The 22945-nt window shown below is 44.8% G+C and overlaps 1 protein-coding gene across 1 annotated transcript in view; it reads left to right on the forward strand.

Moving 5' to 3' along the window:
- The first annotated feature begins 1298 nt into the window (after positions 1-1298).
- LOC147339514 (nuclear receptor ROR-alpha A-like) overlaps positions 1299-22945 on the forward strand; it is a 181428-nt gene continuing 159781 nt past the window's right edge. Inside the window, exon 1 of the mRNA XM_086295174.1 lies at positions 1299-1541. Within this exon, the coding sequence (XP_086151300.1) occupies positions 1391-1541 (151 nt within the window). The 5' untranslated portion in view covers positions 1299-1390. The remainder of the gene's footprint in view (positions 1542-22945) is intronic.

Raw genomic sequence — 22945 nt, forward strand, 5'->3', positions numbered from 1 at the left:
AACAATATGTTTTTGTCCCTGTTGTGGAAAACTGGAGCAGGTCTTTAACCTCTCATGGATACTAGATGGTGGGAGTTTGGTGGTCTTGAAGAAGGCAAATGATTGCATGCTGTGGTGTTCCTTCCTGAGTGGGGGGTATCGAGCACATTTTACAGCCTTTCTGTCACAGCTGCAGCCCGGTTTGATTTGCTGACAATCAGACTTGTGCCAACGAGCGTTAGAGTTTAGAGACAGGGCTGCTGTTTATCACAGATTCCATTTTTCAACTTTTATGGACAGAATTTTTTTGGCACGGCCAAAGAGTGAAGCTCTCTTGTTTGGTGGTAAAGTTTTGAAGGATAGGTTTTGCTTTTATCAAGTATGTATGACCCAAAAAAGGTCCCTCATTGCTCCATTGTAATGCAAGTGATAGGTAACAAACTGCAGTGATATGTTCTGCGCATCCCTGCGGTGGTGTAGATATATACATTTCATACATTTTGATTTGATTTTGATTTGATTTTATTGATTAGCATTCAAATTCAAATCTCAGTGAAAACAGTGAAAAAAAAAACAGTGAAAACAGAACAAAAATCTACCATAAAGAAAGAAAGCATGAGACAAGGCTAATCAAAAGGTATTGGCTGAAGCATTTGCTTATTACGCCAACCCTTTTCACAAAATATCTCGAAATATACGAAAAGGTTTTGAGTTAAATCAAGTGGAAAACTGCAGATTCTTGAGTGACAGTGGGAAGATAGTAAGACATGAAAGTAAGTCTTTCTTAAAGAGGGAGGCAGTAAGACAGCTGGAAGGGTTCACAGAGCGGAGTGAAAGGAGTGAAAAGTGAAAAGTCTTTCTCTTTTACAGTTTTGCAGCAATTTTGGTTGGATTGAACTGTTTGAGGGGTTCTGGCCCCTGAGTTGTACGCTTGACAGCATTGCTTTATAGCAATGAGGACCTTTACACGGATATTCATATGTGTTCACAGCAAGAACCTTTACTTTGGGTGCTATTTTACTGATAATGTGTCAGAAACTGACAGTCAGAAACTTTTACATGGTTCACACAGTGTGCAGGAGCCCAGCTGTCTTTGCAACAGAAACACTCCAACCTGCTCGCTACTTTGACAGCGCTCGCTTCGAGACTGCAGCCTGCCCATGTGTCAGCCTCCAGGGAGGGCAGCCGAGCTCTCTACAGCGCCGCCCTCCCTCTCTCTCAGCCCGGCTTCTTCTCCTCCAAACGGCGCTCCTAGTAGCGACCTGACGGCCGCTCAGCAGTCGCGCTTCTGCCGCTGTTCAAACACACCACCCCACCAGCCGTTCGTGGGGGTTTTGATATTTCAGTAGCAGGCACCAACCACAGGGGGAGATCCGGTTCGTTTCAGGGAGTTTTTGTTTTCGGTTGATGGATGGAGTCGTCCCCGCAGGATTCAGCCAGCGAGGCGAGCAGGAGCGGCTCCGAGCCCGCTACATCAGCGAGCCTGGAGACTCCGCACCTCACACCGCCCAGGACACACAGCTCCTGCGGCTCCAGCTCCTCCGGCTCCAGCTGCGGCAAAGGTAGGACTGCTAATTCTAAAATGATGATTATTGTTATTGATCTCGGCTACATCTGTCACAGCTGTGAGTGTGTTTGAGCTGCAGCAGCAACTTCAAACGGTTTGTGTAGCAGTTTGATGTGTTGGAGCGCAGACATCCACTGACACGTGCACATTAACACCTCTGTGTGAGAACATCACTTTGATGTGGACGGAAAATGTCATGTTGAGCTGAAGGCATTTTATTTAACTTTAATTAATAAATAATAAAATAATCGACTTAAAACGTGAAAGTGAATGAATGTCATACCCTTCCTGTTTGGCCGTTTTGCTATTTTTTTGTTCCAGTGAAAGGAAATCTTTTTTATAAGACTTCAGTTTTTAAGACAAACGTGTTCTCACTGTGTTAGCAGCTTATGTACACCTTTCATGTCAACAATCAGCCCGCTCCAAAAATGTTTTTTCTTTTTACAGGTCAGTAACAAAGAACATGAAGCTATTGAACAAAAGTAGAAATTGTTGATTCATAACAGGAACACAGTGATTTGTGGCTCTTTTGTGGGGTGGCTGTGGCTCAGGTGGCAGAGCAGGTGGTGCTTCACCTGGTGGTTCCATCCCCGTGTGTCCATCAGATATCTTGGGCTAACCCCATGTTTTGTCCATCAGTGTGTGAGTGTTTGACAGAAAGCATAGAAAAAAGTGCTGTGTGTCGTCAGAGTGGAAAAGCACCGTATCAGAACTGGTTCATTTGTTAAACCCTGCTGCTCCAGCTGTGTCATCCAGATTTGAAATTATGAGGCGCAAATGTCAATTCCTTGTCATTTAGAAAATGACAATTTTTGTTGAGAAACAACGATTTGCGAGTTGTTGCAACAGTACATTTAACAAAAGACTGAACTGGAGGCTGTTACAACATTTAAAAAAAGATCGTAAGAGATCTAAATGAGTAAGAAGTAGAGTCAAAGGGACACAAAGAGACTTGAAATAACCAAATAAAGTGACTTAAAATGATCACACAAAGTCTCATGACAAGTCCACATCGACTACAGAGACTTAAAACCCCCAAAACACAGAATCAACCACAAGGAGACTCAGTACAACCCCAGGGTCTGAAGACGGGCACAAAGAGACTCCAAACAACTCCAAAGAATCAGAAAACAGCCAAACATTCAACACAACCACAGAGATTTAAATCAGCGACAGTTAAAAGAACCACAGACTCAAAACAATCAAAGAAGGACTTAAAACGACCACGGAGTCTCAAAATAACCACGAAACAAGTACTAAGAGGTTCAAAGTAACAGCTACAGTCTCACAACAGCTAAAACTACTACAAAGACTTTGAAAACAACCACAAATATATTGGTGGATATGTTTTGCAGCAGAATTATATTTTATAAGTTTTTATTATTTGATGGCCACCTAAACAGAGTGTCACGCTCTCACTTCCATGCAGTAATTAATACCAGTGAATGAAGCCATACGTCCCCTGTGAGCAGCTCACGGACCTGACGGCAGATTTTCCTGCTGCTCATTATTGGTATGCAGCCTGGAGAGAGAGAGGCGGTCAGATCGAACTTCATTGAGTTTCTCGGAGCAGAGTCGGTTACGTAACAGCTGTTTGAGGAGAAGGAGAAAAATCACAGTGAGTGTTTGAGCGGTGTTGAAATGGAGACGGGCAGATAGTGTGACTGTTTCTGAGACATGCAGTCAAAGCAGAGCCCTGAGGGGCAGAGTAAACAATGAAAGGTAAATAAAGCCAAATAAATAAAGCCAAGTCAATGGGTCAGATGCTGTGTTCAAGTTTGACTTGTAAAAACTGAGATGACTGTGGGGTGTGTGAATAAGAAAGGAAAGGTTCCCGTTGAGATGCAGAATTAGAGTCTTGATAAGGTGATGAAGCTGGTCCTCCATGAAAGAATAGCGACGGGTCCTCTCAGTGCTCAAAGTACAATTTGTCACTGAATGTCAATCCTGAAATCAGGGACTCGGGATTTCTGGGACTCGTCCCAGCCTGCTGTTCAATCCGAGCACATATTAATGGCTAAAAACTGGTGTGATAACATTTCACATTTGTTTTGTGAAATGAATAATCATGTTCAGGACACAATGTAGACATTTTCTCCTGAGCAGTGCTTACTGCATATTTTTTACATAAAAGGTTTTGCACAGTGTCTTGCTGGTACGCTAGTGCAGCTTTATCCACCCACAGCTCTGTGTGCATCAGTCAGTGTGTGGTGTACAGTAGGTCTTGGTGCAGCTCTCACTGCTTCAGCCTTCAGACACACCTCTGCCAGTGTGGGGAGAAAGAGAGCAATGAATGATTTATCCTACAGTAACTGGAGAACATAAGTAGGACCCGCTGAACAACAAATATAAACAAGTCATATCACATGAATACTTCTTCTCCTTTTTTAAAACATCTTAAAAATTCTGATGGTTTAAGATGTTTTAAGGCAGGGGTGTCCAACTCCAGGCCTCGAGGGCCGGTGTCCTGCAGGTTTTAGATGTGTCCTTGATCCAACACAGCTGATTCAAATGGCTAAATGACCTCCTAATCGTGTCTTGAAGTTCACCAGAGGCCTGGGAATGAACTAATCATCTGATGAAAACGGCGTTTTGTCTATCTTCACATCCACACTATTGTTTTTCATCCACACTGAAAATGCTTATGTTCCCGTACTGCGGATGTGTGAAACATAAGATGATTCAACCTGCCCTTTATTTACTTTCCGGCTCTGTGAAACGTCGCGGCAAAATGTCGAGGTGGAGTTGCTGCGAGTAACACTAGAGCACAAAGTTGCAAAAACGAGTGGGAATATAGACTCACTTTATATATATATAACAAAACAACTGCTGTACGATGCCGTCCGCCATCTTAGTTGAATTGGTCACATGACTGCACTACATGACTAAAATGCGTCATCGTTTTCGAAAGCCTCCGTTTTCGCCGTCCACACTGCGACATGAAAACAGTGTTTTCAAATGTATCCACTTTGGAGGGCGTTTTCAAAAAGCTCGGTTTTGCTTGACCAAAGACGCCGTCTCAGTGTGGATGGAAGGCCGAAACAGAGAGAGAAAGATGCGCTTTCAAACGTATTCGTGTGGACATGGCCTAAAGCCTTCAGGACACCGGCCCTCGAGGCCTGGAGTTGGACACTCCTGTTTTAACGTTTTTGGGCCTTTCAGCCATTACTGCTGGATAAGACAGTGAAGCAGACAGGAAAGGACGAAGAGAAAGTAAAGAGGTCAACATGCAGGAAGTGCATGTCTGTGGTGGCTTTGCAGCATATGGGTGCCTACTCAGCCTGGTAAGCGAAACTAGCGCTCAGTTCAAGATGTTTAATTTTTCTTCTTTTAAATACAAATTTACCTAAGCCTCTCTTGCTTAGGCTTGACTGAATGTCAGTGAAAGCCTGGAATAATTCAATAGCAACCATGCGGGATCACAACCAGAATCAGTGAGCACATTCTGGACGTACAGTCTCAGCGCCTTTCAACAGTACTTACAATAGACTGACACCTTGACTCCTCTGCGCTCACTTAATAGATACTGAATAGGCCATTAGAAGTGACTAGTGATTTTATCACTAGTCACTTCATGCACCACGGGTCCCTGATGATGAGATCATTTTACACTGTGTGTTATGTGTTTACTTTGTAATGTAGAGGTATGTAGACTTTTTAAAAGGCATCTTTAGGTTGAGATAAATCAATCTGGCAATTGCTGTCACGGTTTGAGACAATCATATGACCCCGTATGAGCAAGCACTTTGGCGAAAACTCCCTTTTAACAGGAAGTGCAGAGAGGTCTGTTAGGCTTGACTGGTACACCATAGATCTACACCATATTAAAAACCTAAAACTCAAAAGTTTAACTTCATTATGACAAAGATTCTTTGTGTGATTAAGCAAACTGTAAGCTTTCTTACAGAAGCTTTTCTTACAGCTTCTACGTTAACTCCCTCTGTAAATGTTCTTAGTGATTTATCCACAACAGGGTCTTTTGCCTCTTGTATTCAGAGGCAGAGTACACCATGGACATGTCACCAATACGACCCAGGGCTAACACAGAGTTACATCCACAGACTGACCAGGAACCTAATATGCATCTGTTTGGACTTTGAAAGAAGCTGTTGTACCTGTAGAGAACCCACATACCCACAGGGAGAACATGTAAACTCCACACAGAAAGGCCCGTGACGGTGCTGACCAATCAGAAATGTCCAGTGAATTGTTCATTTATCAACTAGACAGCTTGATTTGGAAACTGTAACTGCTAAACAGTGCTGAGTAACAGTTATAAAAACATGAATTTCACGGCTGCACAAACTTCCTGCATGGTCTGTAGCATGCAGCAGCACATTAATTGTGGTAGTCAGTGCAGCTCACTCCTGTAACTGACGCTTACATAATAACACATCAGTCATGAAATGGTGTGTTAGAGATGGATGATTAAAGCAACTGTGATTTTTAAGTTCGTTATGTGAAATGAATGAATGACTGTGTTAAATAATTTACATCACAATTGCCTGATTGTGGTTTTTGCTGTGTTATCGTGGCTCGTGAGGCGCTTTGACAGTCATTCTGTTCAGGATCCAGCCCCACCAGCGCTCTGCAGCAAAGCAGAATATCCATTCGTTTCATCAGCATGCAAAGAAGTCAAAATAACTGAAGCTGCTTTGGAAACCAAGAAGACATGGATATGAGTTTCTTTAATGTGCAAGTTATAATACAATGGAATAGAACTTTTGATCTAAAACAACAAGACTGGGTTTATTAAAAGTCACTTGAAATTTTACTTGAACCTGACCTTTGACCCCAGAGGTGCTGGTAAACAGACACAACTGCCTTGCAGCATATTTACACAAACACATTTGAGGTGTGACGGTTCATTTGGGCAGAGTGTTGTTACACTGACTGACACCAAGTTTGAGCTTCCACGGCAAAGTGTGAAGAGTTGCAGGGTTTTTATCATTTTCATTTCCTGTGTTGATGCTGATGTAGACTTCATGTCTGGCTTTCACTCCCTTGAAAGGACCTCACAATATTTATCATGCGTTACTAATTTTACAGGCTCTGTCTGTCATTTTTACATTTCTTAATAAGTAGTTTTCTTTTATTCTGAGCCTTTGGCATGGGGGTACAGTGATTAGCAGGAGTGGTTAGCAAGAAGGTCCTGGGTTTGAATCCAGGCTGGGGGCTTTCTGTGTGGAGCTTGCATGTTCTCCCAGCGTCTGTGTGTTTTCTCTCCGGGTACGCCGGCTTCCTTCCACAGTCGAAAAACATACATGGGGTTAAGTTAACTGGTGATTCCAAAATTGAGCACAAGTGTGAATGTAGGCATTAACGGTCGGACGTGGGTGAAGCCTGCCTCTTGCTCTGTGATACCTGGATTAGATTCCTGGCAATCCTGAAATAACTGGATGGATGTTTTAATAAATGGCAATCACACAAAATCTCAAAATCTAGTTGTAGAGCATGTATCTATGGAGCTCTATGGAGAACATGTTGTGCTGCAGGAATGAGCTGTAAAAAAGTGTCGAGACACGCCTCATTTCACTGTATTTTGCTAAGAAAATTGCAAAAATGTGTCAGTATTTGTATGTATTGCAAACATGGAAATTCTGATGATCTTGAAAATCAATATTTGGTCTGACCACCTTTGTTCTTCGAACAGTCTGAACTCTTTGAAGCAAACGTTCCTGTAATATCTTTAAGTGGTCCCCAGGAATAGTTCAGCAGGTTTCCTTCTTTGGATGTTTCTGCCTTTTGTTCTGTTTCCTGTCCAGTTGACCCCACATTGCTTCAACAACGTTAAGTCTGGGCTCTGGGGAGGCCAACCCATGATAGTGTTTCTTTTTGTCTCCTTCTATCCAAGTACGCTTTTATATTGGCAGTATGTATAGGATCACCATCATGCTGAAAATACAGCTTTTGCCAATCAGGTGCTTTCCATCAGTTTTCAGGATTTCCCAAACTACTGCCTGAAACGCAGCTTCAGCCTGTAACAGACCTCCTGCTGTGATGTGCTCTCCTGACCTCCTCTGTGCATACTTGAGACATTTTGAACCAAAATTCAAATGTGGATTCTTTACTCCATAAACCTCGTTGACACTGATTTTCAGTCAGGTTCTTGTGGAACATGAAATACATCAGCTTAGTCTTCCTGTTTTCCTTCTTTACGAACAGCAGCTCCTCCACTGAGACCCTTTTTCATGTGAACAGCCGACAGACGGTCCTGTGTCAGGCCTTTGCTGAATTTCTTCCTATTCCTTAAGAACATGACTTTCAGGTATTGTTGATAGCTGTAGATCAGATTTTAGACCTGATACTGATAATTTGATGTAAATTATTGTAATGTTTTACAATACATCACTGTAACAAAGTCTGTAAAGATACTATTTAAAATGTTTTTGTTGTTAAGTTGTCTGATATTTTCAGTAGTTTGCCCTTGAGTTAGATGCCCTTTTAATGCTTGAGTCATGAGTCACATTCAGTGTTAAGTGGTTTAAAAATCTGAACTGGAAATTAGTGAAAATGCAGCCAATGTCAAGAATAAGAACATTGAAAGCCTGGAGAACTACTCCTCGAGACTAATACAAAAAAATACACAAAGGTCTGGCTGCTTGGAAGCAGAACATAAAGACTTGGGCAGTAAAGTAAGTTTAAACAGTTTTACACTTTGAGTCCCTCATCTCAAAGTCATTGTCTGTTGTTTCCTTTTTGTTTTTTTGAATGTCTGAAATTAAATCAGGATTTCTCCTACAAAATAAAACACACAAGCAAGTGCTCCTAAAATGTGAACCTATTTCTTTTTGGTGTGCAGTTTATCTGTATTTGTTTAGTGTTTGTAAAGTGCACTGAGCCCTGCAAATCATTCACAAGATCATACATTTGGCATTACTATTGAAAAAACATTAAAGCAATAACATATCCTTTAAAAAAAGAACAAATATAATAAAAATATCGACGATAATATTAGACGCTGTCAGATGTCCTTTGTGACCCCAAAGAGGATTTGTTTCTCCAGCTGAAAAAGTGAGTGTAATCCACTACTCTACGAGGCAATTAACAACAAACTGTCAAAATATTTAGAAAACAATGTCTGGAAAATATCAATTTTGGAACCAAATAAACTTTTAGAAGAAACAAGCAAATTTAAGAAGATTTATGAGGATTAAAATTAACTACATTTTCTCACTTTGTACATAAACTGTACAACATTAAAAAAAATGTGCCCAAAATATGGTTGGAATAAAAAAAATGAATTATAATCTTCAATGCCAAGTGAGTGTCCAAAAGTGTAAAGTGTTCAACTCATGTTTGAAAAAAGTTAATTTACGATTTGAAAAGGTCATAAAATGTTACGTATTGGTATAAACAAGGTGCTGCGAATCCAGAAAAGTAACTGAGCTGAAGCACATTTTTCTCATTTAAATCAATTCAAACGAAACGTATGCGTAGTTGAAATAGAAAGCACACACTGCTCAGTCGTACACTCTGGTGGCAGTACTGCTATTTCTGACGGTACTTGAAAGCAGCGGGCGTGTTACGTAACAGGTCTCTGGCAGAAGGGGCACAGAGCCAGAGCCTTCAGTGTGGGAGAGTGAAGGCTTTAAAAACCGAGCTGTGAAGAGCCTTAAAGCTGAACGCTAACTTTCTGACACTCATTTGGGAGAAGAGGAGCAGAGCTCTCATTCTGTGTCTTCTGTCACATTGATTTCACTTTGTTTTGATTTCACCAGCTTTTCTGTTTCCCTTATTTCTGATTACTTAATTTTGCCCCTATATGTTACATATCTCACTGTCTATCTGTTTTTCTGCTGCCTAGCCTGTCCTGTCTCCCCAATGTAAGTTTGTATATTGTATGTATTGTGTGTATGGTCGACTAGGTCTGTCGTTTCAGCTGCAGGCAACTGCAACTGACAAATAAAGCTGATCCTTATCCTTCACATTCATTGTGCTGTGTTTATGCTGTTTTCATGGCTCTTTTATTGGGATGTCAGAAGGTAGAGTGAGTCGCGCACCAATCAGAAGATCAGCGATTTGTTCGCTGGCTTTTCCGTCCTACATGTTAAAGTATGCTTGGGCAAGATGTTGAACCCCAAATTGCCCCTGATGCATTCGTGTGTGTCTTAATGTTAGAAAACTCACTTTGGTATAGGGAGGGGAAAAAGCTTGTGTAATCGGGTGCACACAGCTTGAGTGCTCAGTTAGAGTAGAAAAGTGCTAAACCAGTACCAGACCCTTTACTTGTTGTTAATAATGTTGTAGTGTCATACACTTTTTAACTTTTTACTTGTATGCGGTCTCACAAATGAACAAAAGTGCGTCACCCATTCATATTTTACTCATGGCCAAAGAGAATGCTGCGTTCACCTACAGATGATAAAATAAAATGTATGTCACATGGATCCAAGTGGACCCTCGTCACGGGTGGGTAATGCAGACCAAGTGTGGGTGCCTGGTCTGAACTGACAAAAGCCTCTTCAGGTAACAACAATGACATATTTAACTACTTGATCAGAAGGTTGAGGGTTCGATTCCCCTGAGGTACCCCTGAGCAAGGTACCATCCCTACACACTGCTCCCCGGGCGCCCAATGGCTGCTTCACTGAGTGAATGGGTTAAATGCAGAGAGGAATCTCCCCACGGGGATCAATAAAGTACACATTATTATTATTGTCACAGACGTTCTGAAACTGCAGGTTTAAAATTCTTAGCCTTCCTCAAAAAGCTGGAGGCACACAAATAAGACCACATCTGTTCGTAGTTTTGTACTTCTGCAGTTGTTTTGTCCTCATATTTTCAGCATTTGTGTCCACAGAGCTTTGATGTCATCATGTCTTTGTCATTTTATCTTCTTTTTTCTCTCCCCTGTTGTCTTCTTTTCCTGTGGGACTGTGATGGACCGAGTTGAAAAAGCAGGAGTCGTCACAGGAATTATTAGAAAAATAGGGTTTTCATTTATTTAACCCCCAAAAATTATATTTACAAAAGTAATAAATGTTGAGCTCATAAGAGAGGTCAAAGAAACAAAACTCAACTCAGGCAAAGGACCGCAAACTTAACCATGCAAAGGACTACCCAATCAAACATGACTGACCTCAACATGAAATGATACACAGGGGTTTATATAATGGCTGATCAGACCACTATGACATACGAAGGGTAAATAAACAAAACACAATCGTAAACAACAAACAATGCAGTATAGTCTGGTTTGTTTATAAACTAAACACCAAAGAAGGAAATCAAAACTACTAAACCCTAAATTCAAATATTTAATTAAGTACAACTACTTTGTTTTTAAATTAAAGAAAACACACATTCTCCCCTTCAGCAGGAAGTGGTGGTGCGGTCCAATTATCCCTCTTTGCATTTAGTGGTTTCAAACCCTGTCCACCACCTTTTGTCTGGCAACTCCCAGGGATGATGGCAGGTAAGAGTAAAAGAATGCGAAAAGCAGCGGCGGCGGGGCAGGTGAAGCAACTCCAGAGGCCGAAGGGCAGCGGTGGCGGCCGGCCACGCGGCAAGCAGTGGCGGCGCCAGAGCAGGTCCGGAGGCCGACCATGCGGAAGGCAGCCCGGCGACGACCTTGTTCAGGGGGCCGCCCTAAAGACCTGGAAAGTATAGATGGCATGATACCACTTTTTTATGTCTGATACCAATATCATAAATTTGGATATCTGCCGATACCGCTATAAATCCGTGTGTTTTTTAATCAATAAAATGTTCTTTTTAAATATCTTGCTGCATTTTGTATAAGTTGATACTCAAGTTTAAAAAACAAAAGTAAACTAAATCTATTTTGTTATACCTGTATGCAAAAAATACACTGCAAAATACAAATACAAAAATATTTCATAGTTCAGCAAAACTGATCAATCTAAGAAACTTAAACCTGCACCATCCTCCCTGTTCTGGTATTTTAAAGAGTAAGCAACCTAACTAATAGGGTTGCCAACTCCCAGCAAAAAAAAAAAAAAAAAAAAAAGGGAACCACCCCCCACCTCATGATGCTTAATCAACATAATCAACTGTAATTTAATGCACGTGTAAAAAAAAAAAAAAAAAAAAAAGCACGGAAATCAATAATTTTTCTACAATAATTAAATAGATTCAACATCTTTCTTCAACAGAACTGCAGACTGCACAGATGGTATCTTCCCAAAGGAAAAAGTACTATAGCTTACTAGGGTATATTAGTCTTAATAGTTACTATATACAATAATGGACTTCTATACATGTTACATCAGATGAAAACTTTGGGTGTAAGATTCGGATAATTATTTATTAAAAGTTATACATTTTAAATGAGAATAAGAAAGAAAAGTATGTCTTTGTGCCCCCTTTTCCCTGTTCATGCCGTATTGGCCCCCCTGGCTAAACTTTGCTAGATCTGCCCCTGCACAGTTACGTCAGCTACGTAGAAAAGGCTCCTGGTGTAGAAAGTAATATTAAATAAATTCTAACAACAGATTATCAAGCTTAAACGTGCTGCTGTTGTTCAGCCGCTGGTTTCCTCTATCTGGTGCAAAGTGGGCCAAAAACAAACAAGAGAGACGGGCGACAGAAAAGCCGATCAGCTGATCATTAATCAGTTTCATGATTGAAGTAGTAGCAGCAGAGGGAGGGAGAGAGAAGAGGCAGTCGCTCCCAGTATTCGCTGGGAAATGCTTTACAAGCATTCAGAGATGAAGTTACACACTTGCCTTACTTCTCTCTGGGATAACTTTCTCGGAGATGAAATGCTGGTTTGGCAGCGTGAAGCGAGGATCCAAATGCTCAACCAGACCGCCGACAGGTCTCGCATGCCACAGCCGCTCTATCACGAGACGCATACTCCTCCGACGTGCTAAGGTTATGAGCCGAGTTACGCCATGTCGCAAGTTTTGTAAGGTGCTTTTGTGATATTGAATGGATTGGACATCCAATCCAGTAATTTAAGTCAGTATCAGATCTATACCGATATGTAATATCGGATCCGTCCATCTCTCTTTTTTTTTTTTTTTTTTTTTTTTTTTTTGTAAGCACGCACTTTATTTTAGTTTGTTATTACCGGGGAAATAGTTTGTACTTATTTTATTGTGTTAAGTACATTTCTTGGCAGCTGCAGTGTTTCAAATATACAATTTTGTGCACTGTTACTCTGGTGTGGTTCTTCCTTATTGATGTTTATGCCTTGGGCTCCTGACGATCCCAGATTCTCTGGTGTTGGCCTAGTGACAGTTTAGTTGTTCTTCTTTTTCTTTTTTTTTTGCCTGTCCCGTTTGGCTCTTTTGCCATCAGAATTGTTGTCTAAAGGCAAAGAAAGATGCCCAACGGATTTACTTGACCAAATTGACCATCCCAGCCTTGCCGTAATGGTCCATTTGATTCACCTTTTATTGTTTATTTTATTTTCACTTACTGAATACGGGACAGACTTGACTGCGGGAAAGAAGGGGAGAAAGAAAGAGGGAAAGAGAAACAGCTGAGAAGAGGGACGGGGGAGAAGGGCAAAAAACAAAAACCAACAGAATGGGCAGAGAAAAAAAAATGCATATATCGATCACCTGGGTCACCTGCTGAGAAAGAAAAAAGAAAACAAGCAGAAGAGAACAAGAGTAATAGAATAAACAACATCACAATGATATATGGGAATATGACAGTAAATACTAAATATTAAACATTATTGTGCAGCACATAAGATCAACAGAACACAGTGTGCTTTGAGGTAGGAGCCAAAAAGGGTGTCGTTTGTGGGTGTGATCACCCGTGTGTACACCTGTGAGCATGGACGCGCTTGGTTTTTTTTTTTTTTTTTTTTTTTTAAAGGTTCCTTCATGTAATGATCTGCTAGAGGGTGTGGGGGGGGCCACAGCCCCGTCCTCCAGGGCATGAAGCAGGTATGGAGGAGATCAAAACTCCAGACAAGAGGCCCCCAGAACACAAGAGACCAAGGAAGACCAACAGAGGGGCAGCCGCGCCACTGTCCCAGAAAGAGCTGAGGAGAGTCCCAGATGAGGGCTCACTCAGCAGCCGCGGAGCAGAAGCCAGGGGGGGTTGCAGTGACGCGCCCGTGAGCTCCGCCGGCAGCCAGCCGTGCCTGAGTGACCGAGCCCCAGGCCGAGAGGCCGGGGGCACCCCACCTCCGAAGTGGCCCGAGCGAGCCCCAGGCTCCAGGCCCCGATAAGCGGCAGCCAAGGAGTGAGCCGGGGTGTACCTGGATGCCCACCCCCAGACACAAAGAACCACCAATGCACCGATATCTGAGGGAGTCCGCCACTGGCAGGGGAAGTGGTGGTGGGGGGAGATAGACCTCCAAACCTTGGAGGGCCTGAGATGTCCCCAGAGAGGTGGCGTCTGATACCCAACCTGACATATAGACACAGACATACAGGCACACACAAATACAAACATCCATTCCCACCCTCGTCCATCTCTACTGGAAAGTGGCCAGCAAAGGCGAGGTGGTTCAGGCCGAACTGGATCGGACAGTGGTGTAGATGTGGCAGAGGCAGGACCAGGTGAGGCAGAGGCAGGACCAGGCGAGGCAGAGGCAGGACCAGGTGTGGAAGCCAGAGGCAGAGGCGCTGCAGGCGACGGCATGGAAGCCGCAGGTGGATGCGCTACAGGCTGGATAAGATCCCTTGGACCCTCCAGCAGAGACAGACGAAGGCTGAAGCAGCCCCTCGGACCCTCCAGCGGAGACAGATTGCTGAACGGGCCCCTCTGACCCTCCAGCGGACACGAGGAAGTGCTGGACGGCCTCTCCAGAACCCCCAGTGGATGAGGCAGACGGCGGCGTGGGAGCCACGGAGTGAATGATGGGCTCACCCGAGCTTTCAGCAGGAGCTGATGCAGGGCCAGAGGGTATTGGGACCCCTGGCCAAATGTGTAGCTGACCAGGTGGGTGAATGTGTAGCTGATTAGGAGACTGAACTGTTACAGGGGACAGAACTGAGGGCGACTGCACAGGGGACTGGACTGAGGGCGGCTGAGCTAATGGTTCAGGTGCAAATGGAGCTGCTGATGAAAGAGTTAATGGCTGAGCTACAGGGAGCCGAGCTGAGGACTGAGCTACGGGTAGCGGGGACACTGGTGACTGAACAGGTGGCGACTGAGCTGCTCACTGTAGTGATGGTTGGTGTGGACGTAGGACAGGTGGTGGTGTTGGTTCCTCTGAGTCTGCAATGACGATGAAGGGTGCAGGCACCTGCTGGACACCAGCCGCTCCCACCTGAGGAGTAGGTACATGTGCAGAGATCGGCTGGGTCCTGGTGGGCCTTACCTCAGGGGTTGGCACAGGTTTCGGCAGCGACTGGGAAGCTGCTGGCCCCCACCTGAGGAGCTGATACGGGTGCAGGGGCCAGCAGGGCCTCAGCCGGCCTGGAAACCGGAGCGGGGGCCAACTGGGACTCAGCCCTCCCCGCCTGAGAAACAGAGACAGGTGCAGGGGGATGCTGAGCCATAGCCGTCCCAAGAACTGGAGCACAAAGAGACAGAGGAGCTGGCTCAGAAAGACCAGTCCCCGTGCGACAAATTCTCTGCTCAGAATGAGCAGATGAAAAACAGTCTCTTTGGTCCACAGGCTTAACATAAACAGTCTCAGACAGTATTACTCCCGGCTCAGAAGGAACAGGACCCAGACAGTCTTTTATGTCCTTTGGGCCAGTAGAAGTGGCCTCCATGGAAACTGTCTCACAGTTTACACTTTCAAAGATTACAGAACCTGAGTTAGCCGACCTAGACTTTAAAAACACTGGGTAAACAGATGCCGAGTTCACCTCAAAGTGAACAGCCTCAGAGGAAACTGTTTTTTTACCAGCAGAAGGGGCACTGGATTCTCTGTCTCTTTTCACGGCAGGACCTGAGGTTGCATGCTGAGTAGAGGCAGGAGACGAACAGTCTTTTATATTCACTAAACCAGAATTATCACACATGAAAGGCTGATTCTTTCTCCAGGCTGAGAGGGAGTAGGACAAACGCAGTTCTGTAACATAAAATTAGCCCCAGGAAGGGGAGTCTCGAGCTGAGCTGCCATGGAGACATTAACAGTCCCAGTAGCTACAACTAGTTGGGAAGGAGCAAAACAAAATGGGTTGTTAGACTCCACTGAGCTGGCACTGGTGTGAAAAACAGTCCCCAAACTTTCTGAACTGGAACCAACAGTCCCAAATGTAACGGCATCAACGTTTTCAGGCTCCGCAAGTGAAAAAAAAAAAGAGTCCCTCTCACTCACCACGTTTGGCGGCTCGGAGGTACTGGAAACCGGTCATGAAGAGGGGCGCCGGCGGCGTGTATGCTGCTTACCCCTGGAAGGGTGAGCTGGAGTGTCCTGGGACGTTATATTTGGTCTTCGAATGGCTGCAATCCAGGCCATCCGTCGGCTCTTTGTTACTTCGGAAACACAGCTTGAGCAATTTCTCTTCCACTACGGAATCCGATAAAAACCGATCTCTTTACCCGTCGGCTTCCCATGGCTGTCATGTCACCGGCTATTGCAGTGAAAAATACAACAGCTTCTTGCCATTCTTTGTGTTTCTTTTTATCGCTGTGTGACTGTTTTCTTGTGCCTGCGTGCGCTAGTACCGCTTGCCACTGGTACCTACAATCCTTTCCGGTTTTGACGTCACATTTTCGATCTCTATGAGTGAGGAGGGAAAACACGGGGAGCACAGCTGAGGACAATTATGCATAACAAGACAGGGAGGATATGTAACTGAAAATGCTAACCCAAGATGTGGACCTTAAACGTAACACAGGAAGAACACAGAGACACAGACAGGAGGGGAGAGAGAGAGAGCACGGGGAGAGCACAGACATCATGGGCTGGGGAAACATGGGATAGAACACGAGGGGAAACCAGGCACAGGAGCTCAGAACTATATGAAGACAAATACACAGAGGGAGACATAGGAGCAATTACACCAGGAAATCTGACAACAAATAGCTAAACATAACAACCTAGAGACTAAACCATTAAACTAACAAGGTGTACTCAAACCATAATACAAAATAACAAAACACAAAAACTGAAACCGCTGGGTCATAAGACCCAGGATTGATGTAAGGATGTACTGAGAATACAGATGCTGCTGGGCAGTGGTGGTCCTAGCCCTTTTGGCGCCCTGGGCAAACACTTCCTTTTCAACTTTTCTTGTCCATCTTCCATTGGTTTTAATTTTGCACTCCAGTATGAACACCCATCCCCCAACCCGAGGATCACCACAACATAACCTAATAGACCTACACCTTAGTTCACAGATTTACTGTGTTTAGGGTTTATTTCTGGGATTTCACACAACCCAGGATTCAAACCAAGAATACATAATGGGCTTGGATTTACATCATTATGAATGAAATGTGCTCTATTTCGAAGCAGCCGGCCCCTCCCCTTTCGACAGGTTGTGTGTGAAACTTTAAAACCTCAAACTGTAAAATATAAATTTTAAATTGTAATTGATCCCTTTATCCCAGTCCTAAAGTTATATTTATTTTCTTACTCTTCCTATATTTATAGTTTGTTTACTTTCACTGCTGTAACTGGAGCCTCGTCGTCTCGTCTCTATATACTGGACTGTATGTAGCGGAGATGACAATAAAGTTTACTTTGACTTCAGCAGCGAGCAGGCGCACCGAGGGCTCTAGCACTCACTTTTCGCGTATAGAATTTCGAAAAAACATCGGTGCAAATAATAAGTCTGTATCATGATGTCTGGCGTTTTCGTGTTTGTTTTGTTTTTATTTTGTTTTATTTTGCGAGTTGGTTATTAGATGCTACTCCAACCAGCCAGAGAACCCCCGCCCCGCCCTCTCCTCCCTGTGCCGCAAGCAGCAGGCGCACCTTGCAAACAGAGGGCACCCTTACTCCCAGCAAATGGGCGATAGAAAACCGATCGGTGCCTATGCCATTCCCAATATGCGCTGGCTGACATCGGGGCAGCATGAGTACGAGCAATTTTTTGGTTTTTTTTTTGCCGATGCCTGTGATGCCGCCCCGGGCAACCGCCCGTTTCGCCCTTTATCAAAAACCGCTACTGCTGCTGGGAAAATTCACCAAGCACAGCAGCTTTGTGGTGATGACGCTGAAGTAGGCGACCACAGTAGTGTTACTGTACGTTTTCTTTTTATTTATTTTTGGATCAGTCAATCTTTTAAATGAGCCATGAGTTAAGCGTGATTCATGTCACAGAGTTTAGATTCACTTGTGTTTGCTATTTACAGTGAGGTCCATAATTATTTGGACAGAGCCATTTTTTTGAATGTTGGTTCTGTATATTACCGCAATCAATTTTAAATGAAATGACTCAGATGCAGTTGAAGTGCAAACTTTCAGCTTAATTTCAGTGGGTTGAACAAAAAGTTTGGATAAAAATGTGAGGAACTAAAGTATTTTCTTTAACACAACCCCTTTATTACAGGGGCTTAAAGTAATTGGACAAATTAACTAACTGAAAATAAAAGGTTAATTTCTAATAGTTGCTTGAAAGCTGTTTGCTGGCTTTGACAGCCTGAAGTCTTGAACTTGGACATCACCAGATGCTGGTTTCCTCCTTTTTAATGCTCTGCCAGGCCTTTACTGCAGTGGGTTTCACTTCCTGTTTGTTTGTGGGCCTTTCGGTCCAAAGTTTAGTCTTCAACAAGTAAAATGCTCAGTTGGGTTAAGATCAGGTTGTTTGCATTAATAAACTCCGGGGTTGCTTTGGCCGTATGTTGTGGCTCATTGTCCATCTGTATTATGAAACACCGGCTAATCAATCTGACTGCATTTATCTGGATTTGAGCAGACAGTCTCTGAACACCTCAGAGTTCATTCATCTGTTTCTGTCCTGTGTGACATCATCAGTAAACATGAGTGTCCCAGTGTCACTGGCAGCCATGCATGCCCTAGCCATCAAACTGCCGACACTGTATTTTACCGATGATGTGGTGTGCTTTGGATCATGAGCTGTTTCACGCCTTCTCCATACTTTATTCTTGCATCAGTCACGGAAGCAGTGGAGATAGTTCGTAAGAGATTACAGGATGACATGAGATCAGGAGATCACAGGCTGAGCCCAGTGGGAGTATTCCCCCAAAGAGGGACAAAGGACCCCCTGATGATCCTCTACCTAACGCCCAGTCACACCCTGGGCCACCTGACCTCAGGAAATCACATGATAGGGTGGGGCCAGGTTTCACAATGAGCTCACCCGAAACCCTGGCTGATTGTGACCCACACCCGTTTTCACACCTTGGCTCATGCGATTAGGTAAGATAAGATAAGATAGAACTTTATTAATCCCTCGGGTGGGTTCCTCTGGGAAATTCGATTTCCAAAAAGCACAGCACCGACAGAAGTTACAGAGTTACAGAATATTATATATATATATATATATATATATATATATATATATATATTTATTAAAAAAAAACACCCAGCACGCCCCTGTTTATCCTTCAAGCTCGGGTCCTCTACCAGAGGCCTGGGAGCTTGAGGGTCCTGCGCAGTATCTTAGCTGTTCCCAGGACTGCGCTCTTCTGGACAGAGATCTCCGATGTTATTCCCGGGATCTGCTGGAGCCACTCGCCTAGCTTGGGAGTCACCGCACCTAGTGCTCCGATTACCACGGGGACCACCGTTACCTTCACCCTCCACATCCTCTCGAGCTCTTCTCTGAGCCCTTGGTATTTCTCCAGCTTCTCGTGTTCCTTCTTCCTGATATTGCTGTCATTCGGAACCGCTACATCGATCACTACGGCCGTCTTCTTCTGTTTGTCTACCACCACTATGTCCGGTTGGTTAGCCACCACCATTTTGTCCGTCTGTATCTGGAAGTCCCACAGGATCTTAGCTCGGTCATTCTCCACCACCCTTGGGGGCATCTCCCATTTTGACCTCGGGACTTCCAGGTTATACTCGGCACAGATGTTCCTGTACACTATGCCGGCCACTTGGTTATGGCGTTCCATGTATGCCTTGCCTGCTAGCATCTTGCACCCTGCTGTTATGTGCTGGATTGTCTCTGGGGCATCTTTACACAGCCTGCACCTGGGGTCTTGCCTGGTGTGATAGACCCCAGCCTCTATGGATCTTGTGCTCAGAGCTTGTTCTTGTGCTGCCATGATTAGTGCCTCTGTGCTGTCTTTCAGTCCAGCTTTGTCCAGCCACTGGTAGGATTTCTGGATATCAGCCACCTCCTCTATCTGCCGGTGGTACATACCGTGCAGGGGCCTGTCCTTCCATGATGGTTCCTCGTCTCCCTCCTCTTTCTTGGGTTTCTGCTGCCTGAGGTATTCACTGAGCACTCGGTCAGTTGGGGCCATCTTCCCAATGTATTCTTGGATGTTCCTTGTCTCATCCTGGACTGTGGTGCTGACACTCACCAGTCCCCGGCCCCCTTCCTTCCGCTTAGCGTACAGCCTCAGGGTGCTGGACTTGGGGTGAAACCCTCCATGCATGGTAAGGAGCTTTCTTGTCTTGATGTCAGTGGCTTCTATCTCCTCCTTTGGCCAGCCTATTACCCCAGCAGGGTACCTGATCACGGGCAGGGCGTACGTGTTGATGGCCCGGATCTTGTTCTTACCATTCAGCTGACTCCTCAGGACTTGCCTGACCCTCTGCAGGTACTTGGTGGTTGCAGCTTTTCTAGCGGCCTCTTCATGGTTCCCATTCGCCTGCGGGATCCCCAGGTACTTGTAACTGTCCTCTATGTCTGCAATGTTGCCTTCTGGTAGTTCAATCCCCTCAGTTCTGACTACCTTCCCTCTCTTTGATATATATATATATATATATATATATAAAAACACCCAGCACGCCCCTGCGGGCGGTTTATCCTTCAAGCTCGGGTCCTCTACCAGAGGCCTGGGAGCTTGAGGGTCCTGCGCAGTATCTTAGCTGTTCCCAGGACTGCGCTCTTCTGGACAGAGATCTCCGATGTTGTTCCCGGGATCTGCTGGAGCCACTCGCCTATCTTGGGAGTCACCGCACCTAGTGCTCCGATTACCACGGGGACCACCGTTACCTTCACCCTCCACATCCTCTCGAGCTCTTCTCTGAGCCCTTGGTATTTCTCCAGCTTCTCGTGTTCCTTCTTCCTGATATTGCTGTCATTCGGAACCGCTACATCGATCACTACGGCCGTCTTCTTCTGTTTGTCTACCACCACTATGTCCGGTTGGTTAGCCACCACCATTTTGTCCGTCTGTATCTGGAAGTCCCACAGGATCTTAGCTCGGTCATTCTCCACCACCCTTGGGGGCATCTCCCATTTTGACCTCGGGACTTCCAGGTTATACTCGGCACAGATGTTCCTGTACACTATGCCGGCCACTTGGTTATGGCGTTCCATGTATGCCTTGCCTGCTAGCATCTTGCACCCTGCTGTTATGTGCTGGATTGTCTCTGGGGCATCTTTACACGGCCTGCACCTGGGGTCTTGCCTGGTGTGATAGACCCCAGCCTCTATGGATCTTGTGCTCAGAGCTTGTTCTTGTGCTGCCATGATTAGTGCCTCTGTGCTGTCTTTCAGTCCAGCTTTGTCCAGCCACTGGTAGGATTTCTGGATATCAGCCACCTCCTCTATCTGCCGGTGGTACATACCGTGCAGGGGCCTGTCCTTCCATGATGGTTCCTCGTCTCCCTCCTCTTTCTTGGGTTTCTGCTGCCTGAGGTATTCACTGAGCACTCGGTCAGTTGGGGCCATCTTCCCAATGTATTCTTGGATGTTCCTTGTCTCATCCTGGACTGTGGTGCTGACACTCACCAGTCCCCGGCCCCCTTCCTTCCGCTTATCGTACAGCCTCAGGGTGCTGGACTTGGGGTGAAACCCTCCATGCATGGTAAGGAGCTTTCTTGTCTTTATGTCAGTGGTTTCTATCTCCTCCTTTGGCCAGCTTATTACCCCAGCAGGGTATCTGATCACGGGCAGGGCGTATGTGTTGATGGCCCGGATCTTGTTCTTACCATTCAGCTGACTCCTCAGGACTTGCCTGACCCTCTGCAGGTACTTGGTGGTTGCAGCCTTTCTAGCGGCCTCTTCATGGTTCCCATTTGCCTGCGGGATCCCCAGGTACTTGTAACTGTCCTCTATGTCTGCAATGTTGCCTTCTGGTAGTTCAATCCCCTCAGTTCTGACTACCTTCCCTCTCTTTGTTACCATCCGACTACACTTCTCCAGTCCGAACGACATTCCAATGTCATTGCTGTATAGCCTGGTAGTGTGGATCAGTGAATCGATGTCTCGTTCACTCTTGGCATACAGCTTGATGTCATCCATGTACAGGAGGTGGCTGACAACTGCTCCGTTCCGTAGTCGGTATCCGTAGCCAGTCTTGTTAATGATCTCACTGAGGGGGTTCAGGCCTATGCAGAACAGCAGTGGGGACAGAGCATCTCCTTGGTAGATCCCGCACTTGATGGTAACTTGTGCTATGGGCTTGGAGTTGGCCTCTAGTGTTGTACGCCACATCCCCATTGAGTTCCTGATGAAGGCTCTTAGGGTCCCATTGATCTTGTACAATTCTAGGCATTCCAGTATCCAGCTGTGGGGCATTGAGTCATAGGCCTTCTTGTAATCAATCCAGGCAGTGCACAGGTTGGTCAGTCTGGTCTTGCAGTCTCGGCTGATTGTTCTGTCTACCAGTAGCTGGTGTTTTGCACCTCTGGTATTCTTGCCAATTCCTTTCTGTGTCCCGCTCATGTATTGACCCATGTGCCTGTTCATCTTAGCCGATATGATACCTGACAGGAGCTTCCATGTAGTACTGAGGCAGGTTATTGGTCGGTAGTTGGAGGGGACCGGTCCCTTCTTGGGGTCCTTGGGGATCAGGACCGTCCGGCCTTCAGTTAGCCATTCCGGGTGTCTTTCGTTAACTAGCAGCTGGTTCATTTGTGCTGCCAGACGCTCATGGAGTGCAGTCAGCTTCTTCAGCCAGTAGGTGTGAACCATGTCGGGCCCTGGTGCTGTCCAACTCTTCATACTGGAGAGTATGAAGAGTTATATATATATATATATATATATATATATATATATATACACACACACACATATATAAATACAGAGACAAATATAAGGGGATAAATACGAAGGGGATAAATAGAATAAATAAAAATAGAATAAATAAAAATAAAAATAAAAATACAAGTGAATTGCAAATTTCAAGTATGGTAGAGGATCATCAGGGGGTCCTTTTGTCCCTCTTTAGGGGGAAACTCCCACTGGGCTTAAATCTGGGACTCTCCACCATTTGACTCTTAGAACTGAAGAAGCTTCTCGGATGAGAGGTGAAACGTCTTCAAGCAACTTAAAGAAGTCCAGACGCTTTTCTTTCCAAGCTCCTTAGACTACGATGACCTGGATGACTGAGAACCTTCACAGACAAAGCTGTAAATTGGCAGAATGTTTGTTCTCTTAAACATTTTCTTCAGCACTTTGAGCCATTTCATCCCTATTC

The sequence above is a fragment of the Aulonocara sp. 'chitande type north' Nkhata Bay genome, linkage group LG1 (genome assembly GCF_057382095.1).
Source record: "Aulonocara sp. 'chitande type north' Nkhata Bay isolate Kocher_YH1m ecotype deep benthic linkage group LG1, A_spYH_male_GT1.1, whole genome shotgun sequence".
Taxonomy (NCBI): Eukaryota; Metazoa; Chordata; class Actinopteri; order Cichliformes; family Cichlidae; genus Aulonocara; species Aulonocara sp. 'chitande type north' Nkhata Bay.